Here is a 19,266-nt window from a genome sequence, read left to right on the forward strand (position 1 = left end):
TATTATGTCAAAAATGATGCAGGAAAGCAAGGCAACCAGGCAAAGCAGCTTATGTTCGAACTGGGTTGCCCTTTCTTTTTTTATTCTTTTATCAGAAGCAAACATGGTAAGCAGGCAAGATAGCTTAAGGCCTGCGTACATAAGCTGCCTTGCCTGCTTGCCTTGCTTAGTCCCAATTTACATTGGGCGAGTTTACTTGCGGCAATTGTCATTTTGTAGGAGAGAGAGGTGAGGCATATGGTAACCCTTTGCCTCTCAGCACCCTCTCTCACCTACAAACTGACAATTGCCGCAAGTAAACTCGCCTAATGTAAATTGGGACTTACTTCTGATAAAAGAATAAAAAAGAAAAGGGCAACCCAGTTCGAAATTTCCTCGGCCTTCTTTATTCTTTTATTTTTATTATGACAGAAATGAAGCAGGAAAGCAAGGCAATCAGGCAGAGCAGCTTATGTACGCAGGCCTTTATGTACTCACCCCTTAATGCCGGGCATACACTATGGGCATGCAGGACAGCAACCGATGAACCCTTGTGTAAGTGTGTGATTGAATAGTGTGTGGCATTCCTTCAGTCCATATTGCAAAAATGATGAATTTTCCTCCAGAACTCGATTTTGGGTTGAAGTTTTCCAAATTTCTAATTTCCTCACAAATAATATTTTTATTTTTTTTATTTTTATTTTTATTTATTTCAATTTTCATATGCCCAGTCTTTCGACCTTAAGGCTGTATACTACAGTATAATGTTCAATTTAATATTATATAAAATAGCTTAAATATAACAAGGGAGGGATGTTAGAACTACTCAAAAAAATAATTACTATGTATAAAAAAGGGGGCAGTAATTATAAAATAAAAAAAAAATGTAAATAAAAAACATTTTGATTAATTGAATTTTGATACTCCAAGAATGGAAAGAATAATAAACTACTCCAAAAGAAATACAGCATTTATAATAAGAGCAATATAAATATGCATAAATAATATTAAATTTTTTATTTTTTGATTAATGAGAATTTCAAAAACAAATATTTTATGAAAATTCATTATTTTTTATGAAACTTCAGATCATTAAATGCAAAGTAAGAATTTGAACTACTCCAATAAAAACTACATGAATTTTTGCACTTTATCCCTTAAGTTGCAATGACGGAAAGACAAAACTCACGGGGAAATTTCATTCATGATAACCCCCCTAAAAATGTGAACATAATAGTTTCAGAATCCGCAAAAATTTCCCAGGTGTAAGCACCTTCCATTCAAAGTTGGTTCAATCGAACCACGTACGTTGATAAATTATTGAATACTTTTTTTAAAAAAGATATATGGGCAAAACTGCCAATTATTTCATATTCCATTTCCAAAAAATTGAATTTTTTCTTTTCGCGCTACATCAACGATTTTTGGTACATAGGTTAAGAAAAAATTCCCCAGTACAAATCCGCTCACGAGCAAATTTTTGGTTGTTGCGGACAAATGTTATCGCGGTTTTACTTCTGCTTTTAAGAAAAAATTATTATAAAAACGCTAATTATTTTATTGAACACAATTGTCCCTAAAAAGTTATCACGAAGTGACATCATTAAGTAGATTGCATAATATATGTAAAATGTTACTCAGCATTCGCGGAATTTACAAAAAATTGACAAAATTTTAAATGTAATCCGAATTTTTTGAAAATATAGGTCCATTTACCCGTCAAAAATTACAAAAAATTAACAGTTTTAAATAAAGACATCACGGGGAATCAAATGAGACCAAAATTACAATCATCGGGATAGTAGTTAGGATATTATAGCCAAAATAAGCACATATTTGTGTTACAAAAAACAAATTTTGGTTTAGAATAATAGTTTTCACATGCATTCTAGAGTTGAAAATATTGGAAAAATTCTATAGGAGTACTTCTTTTATTTTTCTTCAAACTCCCAAAGAAAATGGGCGGATTTTGCTTTATCTACATTCACATAGAAGGTTTCCCATTGAGGAAAGTTATCGGGTTGATGAAATAAATCATTAGTCATTTTAAACGGAAATAGAGTTCAAATAAACCGCTTTTACATATACGCATTATTAAAATATGTGTAAATCGCGAAATTATCAAAATCATTTTGTCCGCATGTGATTTTCATGTACAGCAAGACCATATCTTTTAATTTGTATATATTTTTCGAAATATAATTTTGACGCTAAGATGTAGCATCGGCTGCATCTTAGCATTAAAAAATCTATAAAACATCGCTAATTTGCACAAAGTTCATACAATTTCGTTCCGCATCAGGTTTTAGTGTCACCATGAAAATCTGCATCGATATATACCTATTTCAAGGCAATCAGTCAAGAACCGTGGATGTAGCATCACACACTATTTTTGGGATAAAATGAATGTAGTTTCCTTATCAGTGAAGTTTTTAAATCTCTGTTTCCGCAAAAAGAAAGATGTTGCACTAGTTTTTTCATAGCAAAGCAAGCGGCCCCAGAATACGCGATAAAATGCGCGATATTTTCAAAAACAATATTAGATGATTTTCCTACCTTGGAATTTCTCCTATCTCGCGTTTTAGTAGATGGATTTTAACGAGTATTGATTTGTTAGATCCGCAACGTAAAAATCTAAAATTTGCAATCATGCACAAGTAAATCGAATGCCAATTGTACAAATTAGATCCGAAATATTTGATTTTTAGAAATTTGTTCGCACAAAATTTTCGTATTTGGATACAGATTTCTCTGAAGCTGTGTAGGCTACATTCACGACACATATATCAAATAAATCAGAATCGTGAGTTCTTCATTCCTATATATGATTTTTTGAAAAACCTGTTTGCGGAACGAAATTATCAGAAAATTTCAAAAAACACTTAAAATCTGGCTTCAAAATGTCAGCATCATTTAATGGTAGACGCAGATCAAATTTTGAAAAGTTATACATTGGTGGGATGATCCTTATTTAGTTGGCTTCTACTTTCACTTTGACAGGAAAATCGGGAAAAATGTGGTTTAATCACAAATCGAGAGAAAACAAAAAAAGTCACGTTGGCTTCAACCCATTTTTACCCATTTTTTAACATAAATATAGCCACAGCTTCCGCGCAAATCAACTTTGAAGGCCAATATTTTTTGCCAAGTCTAAAAACATTTCATTTTATCCAAATGCATTTAAATTGTACAATATACAACCACTATTCGCGAGTTATAAAGGGGTAAACCTTGGCTTCAACGATGTTAAATTTTCAATAATTTTGCCCATATACATATATTTTTATTCGGAATTCAAATTTATTTTTGTAAAATATTTATGTTCTTAGATATAGGTATGTACATATTTTTAAATCTTCGATTAAAATGGTAAACCGTGACCAGCACAAATATTCCAAATATGTATGTATGTTTTTCCATTAAATGAGTTTTAGTATGTTGCCAAATTACGTATGGGTCCAGAAAACACATAACCCAATGCTGTTTGATAAGCATGAACGTCACCAATTCCACTAAATATGGCACCATCTCTGCGTATTGCGGAATATGTGTCGGCACCCAGTTCAATATCAATGGGTACATTATTGCATGGGTCTATATCGGCAATATTATCATGTCCAAAATCGCGAACAGGGTCTTCGTTTATTGGGTCCGAATAGACTCTACGAGGTAGTTCTTCGGTAATTAATGCATGTACACGTAATAACCATGCACTACGATCATGTCTAGACATTATATTGAATGTTGTAAAATTAGCGTCCTTGTATTGAAAAGATTTCAAACCCAAACGACGAAATGTTTTTGTGGAAATTTTCGACATAGACGATCCTTGCGACAAAAGAGCTCTAACCGTTATGTAAGAGTCAAAGGTGTCCTCGGCCACTTTTATGGTTACAGTTGGTACAAAGACAAAATCCCATTTTACACTGTTAATAGAAGGTTGTGAGGGAGCTGCCAAATCTTGTACTTTATCTTGACGTGGTCTATAGAACACGGGTTCTCTTTCACCCGGCTCAGAGTCGTTGTCAGAGTCATTGAGTTCTCCTTCAGGCAAATTCCAACTTACCTGTCGATTATTGTTTCGACGAGTAGATAAATTGGAAGATCGTTCATTACCATCACCTCCTCCTCCCAGTTGTACAGCTCCATGTAAACTGGTATGGTGACGACCTTTACAAATACGACACCCATCCAATGAGGCACACGACGGTGCCAAATGGCTTCTAGCCAAACAATTGCGACAATATCCTCCACTCATCATAGTTTCATAGCGTTGTGAAGCATTAAGTTGGCGGAAACGACGACAGGCGCTAATAGCATGATCCGCTTCGCAAATGGAACATGAATATTGCCAATCAATGGGTCTATTACGCTCATCGGAGCGAGATCGAGATCTGGGTCGACGTTCTATGCGGCGATTGTTCCGGCGTCTGTCATTTGAGCGATGTCTGCGCCCCATTGGCCAATCATCATCCTCAGGTAAATATGCAGCCATAACTAAAATATATGTGTATTGAAGAAATGTATGTTGAACATCAAGTTAATATTTTTCCCAAGTAAGAAGTAAATAATTGCGCCAAATTTGGTGGTCAAACCATTTTTTTAATTTGACTAAGATCATGAAATTAGAAAAATACCTTCATAAAAAACAACATTATAGGAAAAAATGTGAGAATTGGTGTTCTAGGAACTGAGAGTGCAAAGCGCAAAACTACACCCGTAATATGTGGACAATACAAAAATGTAATAAATTCAAAATCATTCCCACGGCAGCGGTTTCTTTTAACCGGATTAACCCGAAATCACAAACGTTTTGCCAGGCTAGCACCTACATATACCGCTACAAAAACAACAAATTCCAAAAAATATTGCACTGTTCCAGAACCTACAAGAATCTAAAAATGTTTTCGGCATAAATTGAATACTCTACCAGCTGGCGGAAAAATCTGAAATGTCTACCACAGGTAGATCTTTACGTCCTGATTACAAAAATATAAATGTTGGGGGGAAGTTCATACTACCCGAGATATGGGCCTCTGAAGTTCCGAAAATTCCCTTGTTAAAGTAAGAAAAAAATTAAATTAAAAAAAAAAAATTGTTCCCCTGCCCTAAATTGGCTCATGTCAATAGGAGAAAGTTTAAAATCCCCGGCCGAAGGACGGCTACTTAGAAAAAAACTTACAATTTAAAAAAATCAGTTTTTTTTTCCGCCAGCTGGTAGAGTATTCAATTTGTTCCATGTTTTCTACGATAACAAGTTTACCTTTGTTATCAAAAAAAATTGTAAAAATTAGTAGATTCTTGCAGTTTCGGGTCTCTACAATCTTCTTTATTTTTAGTTTGAAAAATATGGAATTTTGAAGACCATTTTCTTGAATACTGGAATGTAGTTTGTATATGTAGGTGTCATTGTAAACAGGACCTCAGCTCAAAACACTGATTTCCATATTGTCTTCATCATCTCCCAAAAATTAAAAGTACGGACGTTCGCTAAAAATGCCTATATCGTTATAATCAGAACCGATGGGCAAACTCCGCCATATTGCCACCATTCTAAATCCACACATCATCACAACAGCGACACGCACTAAACCACTAAAGCCCCAAATATAGCGATTATTAAATTCATATAAGGTCTACAATTACTCATAATTACCATGCCACATTGTACATTAAGGTTTTTATGTCCTGTATTTCGCGGTTTCCAATTCTCTAAACTAGACTTACTCGACCTAACCTAAAAATCTGGATATGCAGTGTGAATTGTGAAATCCGAATATTTGTTATACAGCCCTGTGTTATGGACAGATTAATAAAACTGAATTAATCATGAAAAGACTACATTATATGTACAAAGAAATATTTTTGTTATCTTGAAACCTAATTTGACCTATGCACTTTAAAAAGAACATTATTTTTAATTGCAAGATAGTATGCATACATTTAATTCGCACACACATCCATACACACCTTTTCTATTCCACTGTATACCAAATACCTTTAAAAGTTCTTACCGACGTTTTCCTTGATCAAATGAAATATTTTGTTTCTTTTAATATTATTAAACGGGACTTGTTGCGTTTATTGTGCAAAATTACAATTTTCCAATAAGATGTTTCCTTTGTGTCGCCCAAAATGCAAAAGATCCTTTTAAGCGAAGTTCACTTTCGTGAATAAGGAGTTCTCACATTGGTTCAATAAGGAAGTCATTTGCCAATCGTATCTTATCTTGACGCCGTACAAAATAAACTGAATCTATCATCTTTCAATAAAACGCATTAAAAGTTATAGTACGGTTACACTAGAGTTTTTGCCGGGTTAACCCACTACGAGAGGATTTATTTGACGTTTGCGCTATGGAATTGACTTTTAAATCCAAACCCACCGGGTTAATCCGCTTAAGTGTAACCGGGGTATTAGTCGATTGTCCTCCAGCAAGCGAATTCAAAGAAAAACAAAGATTTGAAATGTGAAAGAGGCGAAAAAAATGTTTTGCCGTGACGGAAAGTGTTTTATGTCATGTTCATACCAGCATTTGAATCACGTTGTTCGCTTTCGTAATTACGTACACAAATTAACCCGTTCATACGACATGGTACACAATTCATAGCAACATGATTCATATTTTCATACTTTTTATTTACTGATTTTAAAGAAAGTTTCAGCCAAATGACTAGTAAAATTAATTGATATGAACTGAAAAAATATTTGTCCTTCTTTCAGATATCTATTTAATATTAAGTTATATTATTTTCATTCATGTTTTCTATTTTTCCTCACAATTTTGGTGTTTTCAGTGCATTTTATAATTTTTCTATTTTCAAAATTAACGAGAAAGATACCTGCCAAAATAACTTTTTGGTATATAGACTTTCTGGCAGGCATTTGATTTTTGTTTCTAGATTTGTACGCGAATTCGAAACGACGGACAAGAAAAAAACTGCAATAAAAGAGAAGACAAAATTTGATATGATTTGAATGTATACTAGTCGTTAAACCGTTTACTTTGCATTCATTGGTCTGTTCCTTTACTTTTGAAAGTGGTAAAACCGAACAGCTCCCAAATGAATTGCTTGGTGTCTGCAGTAAAGGAACGCTTTTCGGTTAAAAAGTGGTAAAACTTGAAGATTCTTGCACGTAAAGGAACAGAGCTCATGTTTTGCATAATTTCGAGAAATCATCTGTTTTTGGTGAGGACCTGTATAATTAGGCCGTGGATAGACCGTTTCAACAAGGCGATCTTCTAGTCCGTGTTTAGACACACGGGAAAGTAAATTCAGTTTTTAGGCAATAGGGGGTTGGAAAGAGTATTGAGGAGCTCTTTCCTCTCCGCTCTCTCCCAAAAACTCAATTTACTTTCCCGAGAAATTTGTGTGTCTAAACACAGACCTAGTACATGGGTAATAGCATGTTTACATTAGAGCATTTGGTAGGATTTATAGCTGGTTTGCATTTGCTGTATGCGGTTAACTTACTACGAGGATTTATTTGATCAATTCGCTCAAATTTGTACAGATTAAAAATTGAGTCCTCACAAGGCTGGATTTGTTTTAAATCCGACACAAATCTTCCACAGCGTTGGTTTTGCCAATGGATTTCAGATGAGCTTTCATTTGACGTATGCGCAAAAGATTTGACAGTTGAAATCAACTGATTTCGAAAATGTAAATGTACTATTAGGTCTGTACGATAACCCAAAAGTTTGTGCAAATTTGCACAAACTTTTACAAAATGCTGTTCGATAACAAACTTGCAAAGTAAAAGAGAGAGAATTTGGAGACAATTGTGAGAGAATATTGGAGAGTTTTGGAGACTTTTGTTTACAAGTTTTTGCAAGGGAAATTTTTCTTGTAAGAACTTGCAAGTTTGATTAGCTGATTTAAATTCGAATGTTTTGTGGCGGACGTCTTGGCAAAAACATAAACAAACGTTTGGCTATTAAAATAAATAGATATAAAAAAGGGAACAAATATTAAATAAATTTTGGAAAACGATAATGTAAGTAAAATAACTTATTTTGTAGCTTGTGGTGACTATTTTATTATTTATTTTATTTAATCTTTTTCCGCCAACTTCTTCTTGTTTATCAAATCAGCTGACTTCTTGCAAGTTTTTACAAATAGCTGTTCGATAACAATCTGCAAATTTTTTGCTTCGAGAGAGTAAAAATTGTGGAGAGAGGTTACTGAGAACTTGCTGAGTACTTGCAAGTACTTTTTACTTGCGAAGTTATCGTACACACCTATTATTTCATTTTACCATGATTTAATGAAATAATGCAGCCCAGGGGCTCAATTCTGTTTCTATGAAAATGTGAAATGAAAATATTTATATAAGAGAAAGCTGTCAAATGAAAAAAATTATAAAGGAAATATTTTTCATTTTCATAGAACAAGAATCCAGCCCCTGCTCAGAACGGTGAAATTTTCCCCATAAATTCTCTTTCGGTTTTTGTTGCTGTTTTGTTTTCTTATTTTATTTAATTGTTTAATCTAGGGAATCGTTTTTATGAGAAAAATGTTAATAATGAATAAAACATACGAAAAAAAAAATTCAAAAAATCGTTTTCCTAATTTATATTAAAGCGGCTTTTACATTTCACATTTTTTCACAAAACGTCCGTCATTTAAAACTGTGTTCCTTTACATATATGAGGTTACCATTTGTTACCATTTTTAACCTGCAAAAGTGGTAAAACCGGCAGCAATTTTTAAGAGGGTGAGAGAGAGCACAAATGCCTTTCTCTTCTACCACAGGCTACCAGACAAATTTCTGCAGGTAAAAATGGTAAACTGATTTTTCGACATTTGTTTGACGATTATTTCCCAGTGAAAAAAAATTAACGAAAAACAGAAGAAAAATGCGAACGCTGACTGAACAATTTGCTATGAGGTTTTATTAAACCCATTTTAATTCTTAAATTTGTTCCAAGGATGATTTTTCTCCTCATTAGAGTCTGTCCACTACCTTAAAATACGACTATGTACTTCGTACATAAAAGGAAAGGTAATGACATATTCTAATGAGTGACGTTTCTATATAGCCCGCCTTTCAGTATCTACGCTAGAGTTATTAAAACTAACACCAACGATAGGATCACGTCCTACTCGTCAAACCCTTTGTACAAAGGTAATACCGTTCCACGAACGTTAAACCAATAAAAATACAGTCCACTGCGATTAGAAAAAATACTTTCACATCGTGTTTTATTTTTCTCTAATTTTCTTTCCATATTGCTACGCAAACATTGGTCCAATCGAGCCGGATTTTACGATCGGTCTCTTTGCCTTTACAAGGAAAACCCAAAAACCAACAAAAAGCAACGACTACGTCGCAGCAACAACAACAAAGGATCTACGATCAACCACATCAATTTATTTTCCAATAAATTGCGATTTTTACCATCACAACAAAGGTATGTACACATTTCATTACGTGAAAAAGTGACATACCAAAATTTACAAGTGTTGTGCATAATTAAAAAAAAAAAAAACAAAACCGTTTGTCGTTTTACAATAAATATTTAATGTCCGTCCGTCACCTACGATATTGCCGTCGGTAAAATTCATTTAAAAATACCAACAAAACTAAGTGTCAAATCACCCACTATTTTCTCACATAATAGCAACAACAATCACAGTGATTTTTTTATGTTTATTAATTTCTACATTTATTGGTGTTTTCGCACATTTCTTTTATATTTAATATAAATACATATTGTTATTGTGGTGTTTTCCTTTTATTCTCTTCTTCATGTTCCCCAAAAACACAAAAATCATCACAACAATAACAATTCCAATATAAAAGAATAAATGTCATTCACTTGTCATTACTGCTGATTGTTTCCACCTTTAATTAATACGGGTGGCAGATTTGGCACTCATATACCATTTACACTACGATCGATTGTATTAGGGGTATTCCCGTGTACTAAAAATTAAAATTATTTTCGTAAAGATATTTTAGTGCAGTTTTCTCTTATTTTTTGAGTTGAATCCTTCGGATATTAACTAAAAATAAATTTTATTCGTGTTTTTGACACCGTGCCCCCCTACCGTCGGTATTAGTGAAGTGGTTTTGCGAATTTTAATTTTTTTTTATATTTTTGGAAATTTGTTTTCGGCAAGTGCTATCTTCGATACGTTGTCATAGTTTACGTGTATTATACGATACACTCTAAATATTTTGCAAAATTTGGAATACACTGAGAGAAAATTGGATTTAGTTTTACATTTTTCTTAAAATTTAAAGAATTTTTTGTGGTTTAATCACGTTAAACCTCAAATATATTGCCGTATCCACGATACATTATTGATAAAGTCTACGACTATTAATAAACTCAGTGTATTTTACCAATAAAATAATTTTATTTTGAAGCATCACGTGTTTTAAAATTATTTTTTCTAATACTTTAGTGAAAATTTACCTTTATTGGATTTTCGCATACAATTTTTGACATCACGTGTCATTTCCAAAGTAATAAAATAATTTTTGTGCAATTTTGTTGAATTTGTACAACTACGTGCATTATTTAGGAAATTTATTTAGTCTTCGACTACATTTAATTTCTCAATACGACATTTCGTGTCACAAATTGTCTTTGTTTTTGACTTTAATCCTGAATTTTATTCAAAATGCCCCTCACTCCTTTAGATTTATTCAACAGAGCTGCTGATGCTTTAGTCAAATTTGATGCATACTTCAGTTCCCAACGGGACGATGAGCTCGATGTTTATATCTTAGAATTGCTAGGAGCTGAGGCGAGAACATTATGGGAAAAAGTTAAACTACAATCTGATATATGCCTCAATTATCTATATGAAGATAAAAATTCCAATAAGGACAACCTTGTAGCTGTCGACATCAAATTCGATGTCGCATACAAGTGTTTTATGAATGTTTTATCGTCCATTAATAGAAAGTTAGGTGTATTCCGGACCTCGTCTCAGTCGCCTACTTTCACTTCTCCAAAATCTCATATAGATAAACCTACAGTACCACGTACTGAAGATACAGCGACCATTTCTGATGTTTCACATCGATTGACACCTTCAAATAACTCATCCCTCACATCCTGTGGAGATGTTAATGCTGGTCACAGACTTAATTTACCCCCCTGTGACATCGAAGTGTTTAATGGCGATTTTCTCTCCTGGCCTACGTTCAGGGATTTATTTTCTGCCCTCTATATTAACAACAGCGGCATAAGTGATATAGAACGCTTATGTCATTTAAAGAAAAAGACCAGTGGTGATGCCCATGAAATAGTGGCTAAGTTTTCGCTTACCCACACAAATTTTAGTCTGGCGTGGAATGCTTTGCAACAAACTTACGACAATCCACGTATTTTGGTGAACCACCAACTAAAACGCCTCTTTGACCTACCAGTTTTAGAAGAGGAAACTAGTTTAGGGTTGAAGACTTTGCAAAGAGGCATAAACGGGTGTATTTCGTCCATGTCTAATTATGACGTGCCGACAGAAGACTGGGATCCAATTCTAGTTTTCCTTTGTCTTCAGAGATTACCTAAACACTGCGTTGTGCTATGGGAACAATGCATTAAAAACAAGTCTGCATTGTCCTCGTGGGCAGATTTGGATCAATTTCTCACGGAAAGAATCCAAACTCTGACCTGCTTACGTGATATTAGGGGCATAGACTACGTCGAACCTCTAAATCACAATAAAAGACTTTCCCATTCCACGAATGGTGGAAGCATTAAAACATCTGTGGCCACGCCACAAAGCACACCTCGTTCTTCACGGTATTCTCGCGCACCCTCGCCTAAATCATGTGCTCTTTGTTCACGACAAAGACATCATCTTAGGGTTTGTCAAAAATTCCTTAGATTTTCAGTTCCTGAAAGGATAAGTGCAGTTAAGAAACATTACTGTTGTCTTAACTGTTTGTCTCACGGACACAAGGCTTCACACTGTAATAGTGTACATAATTGTGCTATATGCAACAAAAGGCATCACACCCTGTTACATAGGGAGGTCTCAACACTTCACACGTCTCCGACGTCACCTGTTTCCAGGTGTTTAGTTGCAGTATGTTCCCCTTCTACCTCTACAGTTCTTTCATCTGGGTCTACTACGAGACAGGTATTCCATACCACTCAGAATAGGAAAGTATTGTTAGGCACGGCTATGGTCCATATTGTGCACCAAGGTACTACGTACCCAGCCAGAGCTTTAATTGATCCTGCTTCTGAATCATCTTTCATTTCTAAAAATATGCAGAGTAGAATAGGTATAGCAACAAATGTAGCTAGGGCCACAATTTTGGGTGTAAGTGGGTCAGTTTCTGCCACTTCTGGCAATGAATGTTCCATTCACATTGTGTCTCCGTTGGACGCTGCGCATTCAATGGACACAACTGCTCTTATCGTCCCGACCATTGCAGATAATCTGCCCTCCTTTTCCATTCCAATCAACGATTGGCCAAATCTACGATTGGCCGATTCCAACACATTCTCTTCCCGTCCTGTTGACATTCTTCTTGGGGCAGATCTTTATCCGAAGATTCTGCTACAAGGTGCCCCTACCAAAGTCGTAGGTTCACTGATAGCGCAGAGTACAGTCTTCGGCTGGATCCTTACAGGTCCAATGCCATTCACCCATACTGGGCCTTCTATTTAGGGATTCTCCTTGAAATAGTTAGGATAGAAGACTGGGGACATTGAGTCTTTGGGCTCCAATTTATCCATACGGACGCTATTAAGAGTCATGCACTTAACCTTCGGTGGTGTATGTGTTGACGGGTTAGTAAGCCATGCTAGGTTAGTTTTCCCACGGAAAACAGAGATTACATCGCCTACGCTTCACCATCACTTGCTACGCAAGTACTGGTTCTACGACCATCTACTTAAACCTTGGCTCTACGGCCGTCTATCTTATTAGTTTTAATGGGCACATCTTAAAATGTTCATTAGGCATTTGATTGAAATTTTAACTAATAAAAAGTCCTAAAAATTTCCGTCACTGGATATTTCATCCAAGCTCCTCCGGGGCAAAAATATTTATCTATTTTCGAAAGAGGGTATCAATACTGATGCTGAGAACGAAATTTAATCCCGACGGCACTCAAACCTCCATATTCCCACTCCCACGGAGTTCATTAATAATAGACCATGTTTCGAGGCGTCTACGCGACCTCACTACTTTTTCGTGTTATTGAAAAAATATAGCTTTGATGGCAGTGTTAGATCCGCGAAACATCGGGCTATATATATGTAAAACGACCAACGGTTAAGAGGTCCTTCTGACCTAAAAGTTTGTTCTTTGTTTAATTCTCGCTTCCTCTCCATTTTTCTTATGACTTGGAAAATTTCGAATGATGGTTGCGACGATGGTGTGAGGATGACGTCCCCATGCACGACAAGGAACAACAAGCTGACTGCAAAGCCGCCAACCAATGAAGCCTACGGCAAACATGGCAGACGATGCGGCCCTCCTTCGGAAAAAAAAATTATACTAACCAATTTCGCCCTCGGCGACTCCTCGGAGTTCCTCCAGGAGAAACTTGTGGTCTCGCCACGTATATCTGTAAAAGGTGGTCTTCAATCACCTTTTGCAATCTTTACAAGATGATCAAGTCCTTCACGAGGCATTGCACGATCGTGCCCCACGGGCACACGAATGTAAAGTACTTTTTTAAATAACTAACATTTAATTTTGCAACATAGCTGGATATTGCAAGGCCGGCGGAATGAACAATTTGCTATGAGGTTTTATTAAACCCATTTTAATTCTTAAATTTGTTCCAAGGATGATTTTTCTCCTCATTAGAGTCTGTCCACTACCTTAAAATACGACTATGTACTTCGTACATAAAAGGAAAGGTAATGACATATTCTAATGAGTGACGTTTCTATATAGCCCGCCTTTCAGTATCTACGCTAGAGTTATTAAAACTAACACCAACGATAGGATCACGTCCTACTCGTCAAACCCTTTGTACAATGGTAATACCGTTCCACGAACGTTAAATCAATAAAAATACAGTCCACTGCGATTAGAAAAAATACTTTCACATCGTGTTTTATTTTTCTCTAATTTTCTTTCCATATTGCTACGCAAACACTGACAAAACAAAATTAAAAACTGTGAAATAAAAGAAGAAAATTTAATTTGTATGTTTCTTTTTGACATTGCTACCAGATCTACCATTTTTTCGTTCCTCTACTTTTCTGGTAAAAATGTTCATGAGGGAGCAATTTTCACCGTTTTCTTTTTTACCACATTTACCATTAAAAAGTAAAGGAACAAAACTACTTTTTACTTGCGAAGTTACGAACAGGCCTTAAGCGGGGTACACACGATCAGTTTAGACTTTTTCGGAATTATCGATAACTGTCCAACCGTCCAGCAACCACAAAATATTTTGTGGTTGTATGATGAATGACAAAAATTCTAGCTAGCAAGCACAAACAAAGCTGTCATTCAAAACTGACAATGTGCACCTAGCTTTATAGCGCCTATGAATTGTACGCTTCGATGTGTGATACCAAGAAATCATGCCATACGTCAGTCGTTGTACGTTGTCGTTTAACTAAACAATTCACTTATGTTTTTCTCAGTGTACCCAGTTTGACAATTCTTCTGTGTGACATTCATCAAATTGTAAATTGTATCTGTGTTTTTTCTCAGTAGAGTTTATCTCTCCGATTTAATTGATAATTTTCTTTAAATAGTTTAATAAGTATTTAACAAAATGAAAATTTTATATAAAACTCTGCTGTTTACAGCAGTGTTTATGGCTGGTTTCCTAATACTAAACACTACGGCTCAAAGTAAACAGAAGGTAAGAGCTATTTGGGTCGCAATAATAGGCATGCCAGGCCACGTCATTTTCCTATCAACAAAAATTCTATTGTAAAATGCCGGTTGTTGATTGTAAAATTTGTTTCTCCCACTATTATCTAGAGTGGCCTTTCGCTGTCCGAAAAAGTACAAAACCTCATGGAAATGAATAACAAGAAGGCTTTGTTACGTTTCAATGGTCAAAAGTTTAAGGAATATGTAAAGAATTCACCACGAAACTATTCCATGATTGTAATGTTAACCGCCTTGGCTCCATCTCGTCAATGTCAGATATGTAGACATGCCCACGATGAATTCCAAATTGTTGCCCAATCTTACCGATTTTCACCGGTCTACTCGAATAAGCTGTTCTTTGCCATGGTTGATTTTGATGAAGGTTCCGATGTTTTCCAAATGTTGCGCCTAAACACTGCTCCGGTATTTATGCATTTCCCTGCCAAGGGTAAACCAAAGGGTGCTGACACAATGGATATTCATCGTGTTGGTTTTGCTGCTGATGCTATTGGTAAATTCATTGCTGAACGTACCGATGTACAAATTCGTATTTTCCGACCACCAAATTATTCTGGTACCGTTGCCATGATAACATTGGCCGCATTGGTTGGTGGTTTCCTCTATATGAGGCGTAATAATTTGGAATTCTTGTACAATAAGTCGATATGGGGTGCAATTGCCGTGTTCTTCTGTTTCACCATGATCTCTGGGCAAATGTGGAATCATATTCGTGGACCACCACTTGTTCACAAATCGCAAAATGGTGGTGTTGCCTACATACATGGTTCTTCACAGGGTCAGTTGGTAGTGGAGACCTATATTGTGTTGGGTTTGAGTAAGTACAATAGACAGTATTGAAATTAAGATTTACTTTACAAGCACGTAATTTTATATTTTTTGTAGATGCCCTAATCTTCTTTGGTATGTTGTTGCTTACTGAAAGTGGCAGTCAAACAGATCCCCGCAAAGGTCGCATCATGTCCATAGTTGGTTTAGCATTATTAGCTATATTCTTTTCATTCCTGCTGTCTGTGTTCCGCTCAAAGGCACAAGGTTATCCTTATAGGTAAATACACAACATTTTGAATTATTTCGTTGTTGCCTTTTGTATTTACTTGTCGTTTTCTGTTTCTTTTCAGCTTTTTATTTAAATGAAATTATTTCTGGAAAACTTTTATAATTCCTAAATTTAGTGAAAGAATAATAAAATAGATGCGTTTTTCTATACATACCAATAACACACATTGTGGGAGAAAATTAAATTGAAAATGTTTTTTGTTTTTGTGTAAACAAATTTAATAAATGAAAAAGAAAATCCTTAAAATTAAGTGAAAAACAAAATTACCAAATTAATTTTTAAGGATTTGTTTAGACAAATTTCAAAAGCTTTTTTCCCTTCGTTGCACTTTCTTGGCCATTGTTTCTTTGGCTTTGGCAGTTTTGAGGTTCTGCGGTATCAGTCAATCATTTGATTTCTATCGTTAATCCCTATACTGGATGTCGTCCCCGCCCTTGGCTACAGTCCGTTCCTTTGTCACGCAGGAGCTTAAGCTGCTGCTAACAGTAGTGGGCAAATGTCCATATTTGCAATAGTCAGGGAAAGTGAAGTTGATGCACTTGTGAAAGAGAAAACTGAGGATGCCAAGGTATTCACACCTACAGCAGTGACGATTTATTTTCGGTTCCTTTTGAGGGTTTTAAAATTTTCGTATATCAATGGGAACTGAAATTCCCCGTGAGTTTTGTCTTTCCGCCGTTTCGACTTAAGGGAGATAGAAAACTCACAGGGAATTTACAATCAGAATAATCCCCATAGATTAGAAGAGGGACAGAGGTCGACCACATCATATCCTTCTTACAACAGCAAATACTTGCTCAAAATGATTATTACTCGTTGAGGCGACCAGGTATCAACCATTCTCCGTTCAAATACAGTTCGTACCCTATTGCAAACCTTGAAAAACACCGTAGAGTTCGCACCCTAATATTACTTTTTATAAATGAGTGACCTAAAAAAGAAAAAAGTGACCTAAAAGCTCTTTCGTCTCGTGTTCATGGTACAAAATCATTAAACATGTGCATTTTGCTGATAACCCTGCATAATTTCCGGTATTGTTGTTAACGTTGATAAAATCCCGTTCAATTTAGACAGCAGAAGAAAAACTAATATATTGATGTGTCATTAATGTTCTCATTCAAATCACTTTAAATGTGCATTTTTACACTTTTAGGATAACAGGCAGGACTACTTCTGCCTCTTTATAGGGTTATTGGTCATATTCACTAAAATGAAATCCTTTTATGGTGTTTAAAATCATATTCTTCGGATATACCCTTCCTTTTATAAGTGAACAAGGACATTAAACTAATATCTACCTTTCCTCCAATCGGTGTCAGTACTATCCCATTGGAAATGAGGCTGACTTCCGTCAGTTGGTTTGTGTTGTTTAAACTTCGTCAAAATATTTCAATTGCATACTCATGCATTGTTCCTCGAAAATGCAACTAAATGCATCAGAAATAAAAATGATATATGTTTGCATTTCACCTGTTAAGAATGCGTACTTTTGACGTTTTTAAACACGTAGCTTCGCAGTTGTTAAGTACTACGGCGTTAATAAATATAATACTTTGCCAAGCAACTGACGATACGGAAGTCAGCCTGATTATGCAGTTCAAAAGTATGTTCCAGGTCAGGACTATGATTTATTATATCTGCAAGGGTTATATTAAGGGCGATCTTGACACATAATTAAAACTTCATTACATCAATTGTCCAAAAAAAGCGCTTTATTCTCAGTACAAGTGTTTTATTTTACACTAACATTTCAATGTGCGTCAAGAAAAAACAACAGATTTGATCGATTTCCGCTACTGAATCGATTTGCGTTGATAAAAACTAATATTTCTGGCTTTGAATTTTGTGAAGAGGTTATTCAAAACATGTGGGAACATGTGTTTTGGGGCGCGTTCTTTCGCATTGCATCGGAGTCAATCATTAACGCAAATCGAGATATTAGTGTATTGAACTTTGTGCCAAATTAAACTGTCATTATTATGAAAAATGTATAATTGCAATAAGCTAATTGGTAATGAAAAATACTACAGATATGTATGTATGGATATGCATATATAGGAATGTATAGATGTTTAAAAAATGCATGATTACTTTGGTCTGATTTACTATGGATCATATAGAATAAGATTATTTTAGAATTTATCTATTTATAATACGAATGGAATCAGTGCTTTACGTTGCTTTGGATAGTTCTTGAAGTTATCTTTGTACCATTTGTGAGTTAACAAGGCATTCATTAGCTAAAGAAGAAGGAAATGAAGACGAAATTTTTATTATTTAGTGTATGATATTTTTAAATTAAAGTGACAAATCCTTACCTGATTACTAAAAACCCATACAACGACAAGTTTCCATGTAAGACTTGCTCCCACGATGCCCAATAATGAGATATACATTAAAATTTCAAATAACATGTGGGGTGAAGATACCACATTGAAAAATCCCCCCATTGGCATTAAATGTTTCTCAGTTTCAACTTTACCGGTATTGGGATTTTTGCGCAAATTAACCAAAATCATATTTGATTTGTATTGTTGGGACCAGCTAAAGTGGAACACAAATATGCACACATATTGCAATAGAGTGATTTTGGTGAAACTGAAGGAGGAAGGCAGGGAACCTGTAAGACAGAAGTATACATTTAAATAAAGTCTCATTTTATTTTATTAAAATCAAAGCTACTTACCTTTTACAAATCCCTCAGTGTTTAGTAACAAAGCCACAATGGCTCCAAAATAATGCAAATATCCCACCATATAATGGGATAGATTCATTTTACTTGTCTTCGAAAAGATTTGTACAAAATTGGTCTCATAAAATCGCCGAGCACATTGTAATGTCATTAAGACACTAGCCACCAGTGCACTATTAGAATTTATTACAATTTTACGATTTCCAGCACCACCAGCAACAAAATCTAAAAACTCTATAACATAGCTTGGAGCGGTTGTGTGCATAATAATACCTTTCAAAACAAAATAAAGTGCCAACATTGCCCAAGAGAAAGCAAAAATGTAGAAATGTTTAAACCATGATTTTGGCACTTCCATTTTAGAGACTAACGAAATCTCTGGACCATTGTGTTTATGTTTGCCATAACGAAAGGATTGTTTAATAAAATCGGGAAGAAGTGGTTCCACAAGTGTTATAAGGGAACCAAATATAACAATTATTACAGTAAAACCAATAAATATTACGTTAACTAAGTTGATTTTGTTATTTTTAACAAAATATTCCACTAATTCAAATATCATTTTGGTTTGAATTTACTATTTAACTGCTGCTTAATCGTGAATTGAATGCTAAGAATGTCGATTGTTAACTGTTTTCCGTAGCTTTCTCTTAAATACTAGAAAAAAAATTATAAAAACAAACACAAACAAAACATCC

At 35.0% G+C, this 19,266-nt stretch overlaps 3 protein-coding genes across 5 annotated transcripts; 1 reads left to right on the top strand and 2 right to left on the bottom strand.

Moving 5' to 3' along the window:
* Positions 1–658: 658 nt before the first annotated feature.
* LOC141394944 (uncharacterized) lies at positions 659–6,182 on the bottom strand. Of its 3 annotated transcripts, none has more exons than XM_073970124.1 (2): positions 5,950–6,182; positions 659–4,476 (listed from the first exon to the last, which is right to left on the bottom strand). In XM_073970124.1, the coding sequence occupies exon 2, from the start codon at positions 4,472–4,474 to the stop codon at positions 3,410–3,412; it is 1,065 nt and encodes a 354-aa protein (XP_073826225.1). In that variant the 5' UTR covers positions 4,475–4,476; positions 5,950–6,182; the 3' UTR covers positions 659–3,409. The 3 variants fall into 3 exon arrangements, with proteins under 3 accessions (XP_073826225.1, XP_073826224.1, XP_073826223.1); XM_073970123.1 differs by having other exon boundaries at positions 5,994–6,180; XM_073970122.1 differs by lacking the exon at positions 5,950–6,182 and adding an exon at positions 5,636–5,933.
* Positions 6,183–14,513: 8,331 nt separating this feature from the next.
* On the top strand, positions 14,514–16,139 carry LOC141394945 (dolichyl-diphosphooligosaccharide--protein glycosyltransferase subunit TUSC3-like). The gene is made up of 4 exons (XM_073970125.1): positions 14,514–14,784; positions 14,907–15,633; positions 15,702–15,864; positions 15,938–16,139. Exons 1-4 carry the CDS (start codon positions 14,695–14,697, stop codon positions 15,951–15,953), a joined length of 996 nt encoding a protein of 331 aa, XP_073826226.1. The 5' UTR covers positions 14,514–14,694; the 3' UTR covers positions 15,954–16,139.
* Positions 16,140–17,566: 1,427 nt separating this feature from the next.
* On the bottom strand, positions 17,567–19,247 carry LOC141394946 (polyprenal reductase-like). The gene is made up of 3 exons (XM_073970126.1): positions 18,563–19,247; positions 18,195–18,496; positions 17,567–18,116 (listed from the first exon to the last, which is right to left on the bottom strand). The coding sequence occupies exons 1-3, from the start codon at positions 19,128–19,130 to the stop codon at positions 18,024–18,026; spliced, it is 963 nt and encodes a 320-aa protein (XP_073826227.1). The 5' UTR covers positions 19,131–19,247; the 3' UTR covers positions 17,567–18,023.
* Positions 19,248–19,266: the final 19 nt, after the last annotated feature.

The sequence above is a fragment of the Musca autumnalis genome, unplaced genomic scaffold (genome assembly GCF_047663935.1).
Source record: "Musca autumnalis isolate F117 unplaced genomic scaffold, ASM4766393v1 scaffold_2, whole genome shotgun sequence".
Taxonomy (NCBI): Eukaryota; Metazoa; Arthropoda; class Insecta; order Diptera; family Muscidae; genus Musca; species Musca autumnalis.

Excerpts from the sequence above, each read along its gene's own strand:
- LOC141394945 (XM_073970125.1), top strand. The coding sequence starts at position 14,695 with ATGAAAATTTTATATAAAACTCTGCTGTTTACAGCAGTGTTTATGGCT. Across the intron at positions 14,785-14,906 it reads CGGCTCAAAGTAAACAGAAG|AGTGGCCTTTCGCTGTCCGA; the intron begins GTAAGAGCTATT and ends ACTATTATCTAG. Across the intron at positions 15,634-15,701 it reads CTATATTGTGTTGGGTTTGA|ATGCCCTAATCTTCTTTGGT; the intron begins GTAAGTACAATA and ends TATTTTTTGTAG.
- LOC141394946 (XM_073970126.1), bottom strand. The coding sequence starts at position 19,130 with ATGATATTTGAATTAGTGGAATATTTTGTTAAAAATAACAAAATCAAC. Across the intron at positions 18,497-18,562 it reads CACTGAGGGATTTGTAAAAG|GTTCCCTGCCTTCCTCCTTC; the intron begins GTAAGTAGCTTT and ends TCTGTCTTACAG. Across the intron at positions 18,117-18,194 it reads TATGGGTTTTTAGTAATCAG|CTAATGAATGCCTTGTTAAC; the intron begins GTAAGGATTTGT and ends CTTCTTCTTTAG.